General features: G+C 39.9%; 2 protein-coding genes and 1 pseudogene across 2 annotated transcripts in view; 2 read left to right on the top strand and 1 right to left on the bottom strand.

Annotated features, from left to right (window-relative positions):
- Window positions 1-1827, bottom strand: part of LOC137977766 (uncharacterized) — a 1895-nt gene extending 68 nt beyond the window's left edge. The window contains exons 1-2 of the mRNA XM_068825096.1: window positions 1457-1827; window positions 1-1340 (exon numbers count right to left, since the gene is read on the bottom strand). The exon at window positions 1-1340 is cut by the window's left edge and continues 68 nt beyond it. Coding sequence (XP_068681197.1) covers window positions 1-1337 — 1337 coding nt within the window. The 5' untranslated portion in view covers window positions 1338-1340; window positions 1457-1827. The remainder of the gene's footprint in view (window positions 1341-1456) is intronic.
- Window positions 1828-4906: 3079 nt separating this feature from the next.
- On the top strand, window positions 4907-5660 carry LOC137976708 (uncharacterized; annotated as a pseudogene).
- Window positions 5661-7293: 1633 nt separating this feature from the next.
- Window positions 7294-7500, top strand: part of LOC137974931 (echinoderm microtubule-associated protein-like 2) — a 26724-nt gene continuing 26517 nt past the window's right edge. Inside the window, exon 1 of the mRNA XM_068821941.1 lies at window positions 7294-7500. This exon is cut by the window's right edge and continues 1049 nt beyond it. The gene's annotated coding sequence lies outside the window, so the exon portion shown is untranslated.

Here is a 7500-nt window from a genome sequence, read left to right as displayed (position 1 = left end):
AACAGCATAAACGGGATCTGACAATGATTAAGCATAAAGAATGGCCATGGATCACTAAGATCAAAAACTGCCTCTTTACCACCTAACACATTGCCCACAAATTCGCTGATACTTTGCTGAAGTAAAGCAAATTTGCCAATTTCATTGTAAAGCCAGTAAACAGGTAATGAAGGGACTTGTGGCTCTGCCTTATCATATAACTGGAACTCTACTTCCATGGCTCCACGAATGGCCCGTTCCAGATTTGCATGCATGTGATAAGACACAACGCTAGAGTGAAGGCGTGGATTGCATTCTATGCAATAAATCTTCCCAGATTCTTCATCCTCCATGAAGTCAAAACAGATACACCCTGTAATTTTCTTTGCTTTGCAGAAATTTTCAACCCACATTTTTATCTTAGGATGCTTGGAAACACCATAGTTGATTTGCACAGGAGAACATGGGCTTATGTGAAAAGCCTGAAGATTACCATCGACAACAATAGCATTGGCAGCAAATTCTTTTCCTTTTATAAACTGATGGATCAGATAAGGATTTTTCTTTTTAAACATTGCTTCATATGGGGCAATATATGTGTCAAACTCTTTAGGGTCGCTGGGAATGGGAGTGAAATTTAATCGGTGCACAGAATATGGCAGCAAAGGTTTAAGGAAGTAATGAGAATTCAGAAATAGGCCTGTCTTAACCATTTCATAGACCTCGGCTGAACTTTCTACTTTTTGAAAGTAAGGCACATCCAGATTAAGCTTTTTGCATTCTTCCAAGAAAAGAAGCTTGTCATCGAGAGTAATAGTCAGTTGAGCATCGTTAAAAACAAGGCATTTGATTTCTGGATTTAACTTGGCAAGACGCTGCTTGACAATTGTGTCAGAAATTGACGTTTTGGTGTGACTGATTGGAATATACCAATCAATATTTTCCTTTTCTGCAATCTTTACCATTCCACTGATGTATGCTTCATTATTGTCAGCTGAATTTAAGTTTGGCACAGTGTAGAACTTTGAAATTAAGCAAGACCATCTTGCTGCAGAACACCAAAAATCTTCTGCATCTGCCAGGACCACATGATGACCAGCTTTTGCTAAGGTTTTTGCAACATGCAATCCTTTGGTGTGAGCCACTCCTGATATCAACACCTTTCTTCTGAGAGAGGTATCCAAACGTGAATCATTCTTGGAATTTCTTACAAACAACCAGACACAAACAGTCACCATGAAACATAGGGGTGCTGTTGCAATCAACAAGGCAATGTACCCAGCTGCCTTAATTCTGTACCATTGATTAGCAAAACTGTAAGACGTTGATAGACCAGATTCTGTTTTTGGTGCTGACATTCTCTTTGAAATGCAGGGATAAGTAGAAATCGGTTACGACTTTGGCACTCCTGAACGATAGCAATGCGAAATGACAACAGTACCTTAACAATTTTGGAGAAACTTCCCTAAATTACTACCTTATGCTCTGCACTTTTCTTCGCAAAGAAAGAACTTTCGATCGCCGTTACGTAACAGTTGCCGGCCTTCACTCAACTCCAGTTCCCAAGATCTTTTCTCCAGTAGACCAAATCGGCTAACTCAAATTATGTTGTACCCAATTCAAATCCTTCGGGAATAAAATGTTTTGTTCCAGGTATTTCGATATCATTTAAATGTGAATGTTGCATTGTAATGTAAATAAAATATACGCAAAGAATCTTGATCCCTGGAGAGTTGAATTAATTTGGTACAACATTGAGTTAGCCGATTTGGTCTACCGCGCACTTGGGACGGACGGACGAACGCGTGACGAAGCTTGTATAAGCGCCCTGCTAAGAAGAGTTAGGACCTGAGTTAGGACAATGATTATGTGCGAGCTACCGAGCCATGCGCGTCAGGTGGGTCATGGCTGCGAGGCGGACGAGCCAACATGGGGCGAGTAACACAGTTATCGAAAGCTAACCGTTTTAAGATGGGTTCTTAGACTTAATAACTGTTTATCAGCGCTATTTGAAATGGGTTCCTAGACTTAAATGCGAAATTCGCATGGCTCGCAGATTGTCCAGCCCCACCTAAGAACGTCAGCGTGGGAGGTTAGCGATAGAGCGCCGGGTACTTCGGGTCATTCTGCCGCCTACTTCGCACGACCATTTGAAAATTTTGCTGTGTAGGCGTTTTTCCACCGTTCTTTATCACGAAAATAAAATCGCTTTACTTCCTTTACTAAACTCCGAATCATGGAGTTTTCTTCTTAAAAAAAAAAGGTGAATGGTTTATATATTCAAACAAATTCCGGCGTTGAAACGTAACGAAAATTAGCCGCTCTACCGTGAAATGTTACATAACAAATTCGTGTGACATTTCATGTGATCACAAAGCACGTGTTTTGATGTTTTACTGTGATGAATTTTCGTTGAGGAGAAAGACCCTGGGAAGGAGGTAGCGTTTATACGACCTTCACTGGGTGTGGGTCATCATCTTGTCCTATTTCCAGCAATGCAGCCAGGTCAATGGTTCCGTATATTCACTCGCCATTTGTTTCTTTCCTGAGCGGCACTAACACTAACAACAATAAAAACACGGGGACACACGCTAACACCAACCAGGTTTACGGTGTGGCCAACACGTCACGCATGCGCACAACCATCTCACCCAGTCAATTAGCAGCCATGGACAGACAGAAGTTTCGGCCCTTTTGGGCCTCATCAGCATGGCGTAGCTAAAATACCAGGCGGATGTTTTTAGCACCCCTTTAGCACCCCTAACACTAAGTCCTTTAGAACAAAATAAAAACAGCGAAGATAAACATTTATTTTCTTCTTTTCTCTCTTCCTCTCTAAAATCAATTTCGAAGGCAGTAATCGAGAGGGGGGGAAATGAATAGAACGTTTCAACCTCGGGGTTTTTACCGATGTGACAATAACTTTTGTACATGCGCCTACATTATTACGGGATATAACTCCTACTGGCTACTGTTATGCTCACACTCCTCGATCCAGTGGAAATGGTGGCGGCGTTGCTTTTCTATACCGGAAGGATCTAAAAATGGAACGACTCAAGAATCCTTTCTTCAAATCGTTTGAATTTATGGAATCCCTTCTTAATACTACCTCATGTGTGCTACGTATTATTGTTGTTTATCGACCTCCTGGCTCAACTCAGAATGGCTCGACAACGGCTCTATTTTTCGACGAATTTTCTACTATGTTGGAACGCTTAGTATCACTGCCTGGTAAACTACTTGTAACCGGTGACTTTAATTTTCACATCAACAATCCTTTCGACAACACAGCTCGCCAATTTTTGGATCTGCTAAATTGCTTTAATCTGCATGTCCTAAACACCGTCTCACCAACTCACAAAAACAATAACATCCTAGATCTTATCATCGTTAGAACTGATGAACTCACAGCCCTAAACCCATCCGTTAACGATCCAGTTATCTCAGATCACTTTCTTGTGCATTGCAACCTGCCCATCGGCAAACCTCAAAACCCTAAAATGGTCTCTACTACACGGAGCCTACACAATATAAACTTGCAAAGTTTTGTACAAGATATAACCTCGTCTACTTTGTTTAACTCACCTTCATCAGACCTAACTGAATTGTGTGACCAGTATAATAATGGCCTATCTTGGATAAACATGCACCCTTGCCTACGAAGATAATCACAATCCGGCCCAAGGCTCCTTGGTATAATAACTACATCAGAGAACAGAAGAGAATCTGTCGTCGTCTTGAACGCAGTTGACGCCATTCTCATACTGAAACTGATCATCAAGCCTATATTAATCAGTGCACTGTCGTGAAACAATCCATCTACACCTCGAAAATGAATTATTACTCTGATCTTATCAATGAAGCCGGTGTCGATAGCAAAGCTCTATTTTGCAATGTTGATCGTCTTTTACATAGAAAGGCAGAGAAATTTCTTCCAACATGCTCGTCAGCTGCAGCATTAGCAAACAATTTCGCTGAATTCTTCGAAACTAAAATTATTGACATCCAAAATCAAATTAAAGTTCACTTGACTCCTGATCTCTTCTGCACCTTTGACTCACCTTCACTAAAATGCCAACTAAATAATTTTTCACCTACATCTACTGATGAATTGTCTAAGATTGCTCATAAGGTCGTCTTAAAATCATTCATCTTAGACCCACTTCCCTCCGCACTGATGAAAGAATACTTTGAAATGTTTCTACCGACACTTTGTAAGATCGTTAACTTATCTCTGGAATCTGGTTATCTGCCTCCTTCTCTTATAAAACTGCTGTCCTTACACCTCTCTACTCAAGAAACCTTCTTTTGAGACAATCACGAAATCTTTAAAAATTACAGACCGATCTCAAACCTTACAGTAGTCTCAAAAATCATTGAAAAAGTCGTGGCTGTGCGCTTACATGAGTACTTGCTAAGTAACCACCTTCACGAGCCACTACAGTCGGCCTACAAGCCTTTCCATAGCTGTGAAACTGCTCTTGTACGTGTGCATAATGATGTTATGCGTGCTGTTGATAATCGTCAGTGCGTTATACTTCTTCTTCTTGATCTGTCTGCTGCCTTCGACTCCGTCGCCCACGAACTCCTGCTTAATAGATTAAATTCTAAATTTGAAATCAGCGGAACAGCTCTCAACTGGTTTCAATCTTACCTTACTGGTCGCACTCAATCTGTTCTGATTAATGGGAATAAATCACAACTTCGTAACCTCAGTTGTGGAGTACCCCAAGGCTCTGTGCATGGACCTATCCTCTATTTATTTTATACTGCACCATTAGCTGACTTATTTCGACACCATAACTTGCAATTTCACCTCTATGCTGACGATACGCAACTTTACGTTTCCTTTTCAACAAATAATGACCTGGAACTGACTGAAGCTGTTGAACGTATCGAGCTATGCCTGAGTGATTTGGACAAATGGATGAGTATCAACAAACTAAAATTGAATAAAGAAAAAACTGAGTTCCTCTTTATTCAATCAAAATTTAGACTACAGCACTGCTTGCCGTCAATCTGCTTTGGTCAAGACACCGTCCAGCCTTCTCAAACTGCCATGAATATTGGTGTCACTTTTGACAGTACCATGTCAATGCTGCCTCATATTAATACTGTATGTAAATCTGCATTCTATCACCTTCGTAATCTATCACGTATCAGAGAATTTATATCAACGGAAACTACCAAAATACTTGTGCATGCCTTTATCTCATCCAAACTTGACCACTGCAACTCCCTTCTGTACAATCTTCCGAAATATGCTGTTAAAAAACTACAGTATGTACAAAACGCCGCCGCGCGCTTAATAACATTTTCCTCGAAATTCAACCATATCAGCCATATTACTCCCATCTTGAAAGATCTACACTGGTTACCAATTAATGAACGCATTTAAGTTTAAGATTTTAATTCTCTCTTTCAAGGCTTTGCATGATTTGTCTCCCTCGTACATACAAGAACTGATAAATCTCTACCGTCCTTCAAGAACCCTCCGCTCATCTACATCGCTCCGTCTTAACCCTACCAGCTATAATTTGAAGTCTTATGGATCTAGAGCTTTCGCTGTCGCCTCGCCACAACTTTGGAACGATTTACCAGAACACATAAAAAACTCTGATAATCTCCAGATTTTCAAAACACGACTTAAAACTTATTTATTTAAGAAAATTTTTGTATAACTTTTTCGTTTATGGATTAATTTTTAATTTTAATTTTTCACGACTTGTAACCTGGAAAGCGCTTAGATCACGTCTGGATAGGAGCTATATAAGAAATATTATTGCAAATATTATTATACTAACGCAAACTAGTTACACATTCCATTCCACAGGCGAAACAAGACATATTACTCATTGCATCAACTGCAATTCAAAAAATGTTATCTAAATGGTACAGTGCAATCGTTCCCTTGAACAATACTGCACATTGGAGAAACCAAATCAAGACTGACACCGCAGACCAGTCGACAAACCAACCAACGTCTCCAAACCTACTACAGTAAGTTTGAGAACACTGCCTCATCAAGAGTGAAATAGATAACTCACTGTTGTTTCTCACTAATAAACACACCACCAAAGACATTTCACTTATCCCACTCGAGATCATTCAGTGTACGCAAAGCAAGAGAACCATATCTGAGAAACATAGCTGTTGTAGCCTTGAACCTTGCGGTCATAAGAAATATGAAATGTAATCCACCTTTTCCGCAATTGCAAAAATGAGCTAAAATTGCGTTCAAAACTGCGAGGATCATAGCATCACTTGATTTCATATCCGCAGTTTACGTATGATCCATTTCATGTATCATTTCATCGTTTATATTTTTTTGCCTTTAAATAATTTCAGTCATCATTCTTTGAGGTTATTGTACCGTATCTGTTAAGTCCGTTAAAATCCTTATCATTAGTGCTGTATCAATCACACGCCATATCACTATTCAAGTTGTAACGTCTATGTTAACCGTACTCAATAACCCTGACGAAGAAAGACAGTGCCTCTCGAAATATTGGCTTTTTCAATATATTTCTTCACCGTTATACCGGCCTTGTTTTTTTTTTAGCTTTTTGTAATATTTAAATCGTTGATAAGGTCCTTTACCAGGATCCGGTATTTCTGTTTTGTTACACTGGTCCTTGCTTAGACCTGCTTAGAAAGTTATATTTCAAAGAAAAATCTTTTTATTTGAATTTTGTTTCCAAGCCTCTTGTCTAATGAAAGGTTGTTTCTTGAAACCAACTTTTGTAAGTACAAAAATTTGGTTTTATCAAGGGAGTTGATAATGTAAATTGACCACCGTACAGAGAGAAGTAGTACACAAAAATTTGGTTTTATCAATAGAGTTGATAATGTAAATGTACGTTTCGAGCGTTTAATAGCCCTACGTCAGAGCGTCGATTCGCTCTGATGAAGGGCTAATGCTCGAAACGTCAGCTTTTCGAATCCCTACTTTCCCACCGACGCAGCATCACAATTTATTTAGAAACTACCCCCTTCATTCTTTTGTAAGTACAGTGCGGAGATCCGTGCTCGTAGACTGCGAGTGGTCTGGATTGTTGGTACGGGCGAAATACACGAGCACGCGCGAAATTGCGGGAAGACGCGAGGCGCGGCACTCCCCTCGCGACCGATCGCAGAAGGCTGTTCCTGTCCCAGACTCTTTCGTTCCTTCAATTTAAATTTAAAATGGCGGATACGTTCTAATTTGCATTTCAATTCTTAAACAGACACCTGCTTAGTTACGTTAGCCCGACAACACTGTTGATTAACTTAACAATGGAAGGAAAACATCCAGAAATTATGAGTCAATTCCGTAGGCAAGTCAACAAAGGAGCCCTTGAAACAACTTTGCAATATCCGTTTCACAAAGGAGCTCTTGGGAACTGTTTCTCCTGTCAAGCCTATGTATACATCGATGAGATTATGAGGGATAAAGAGGCTTCGAAACAGACATTTTGGAAAGGGCTTATAGCCTTTTCAATGGCAATTGTTGCTGTAAAAGTACATTGTGGATTACTTCAA

The sequence above is a fragment of the Montipora foliosa genome, chromosome 11 (genome assembly GCF_036669935.1).
Source record: "Montipora foliosa isolate CH-2021 chromosome 11, ASM3666993v2, whole genome shotgun sequence".
In the NCBI taxonomy this organism is placed as follows: Eukaryota; Metazoa; Cnidaria; class Anthozoa; order Scleractinia; family Acroporidae; genus Montipora; species Montipora foliosa.
Note: the sequence above shows the minus strand (reverse complement) of the source record. Positions and strands in the feature narration are given on the sequence as shown.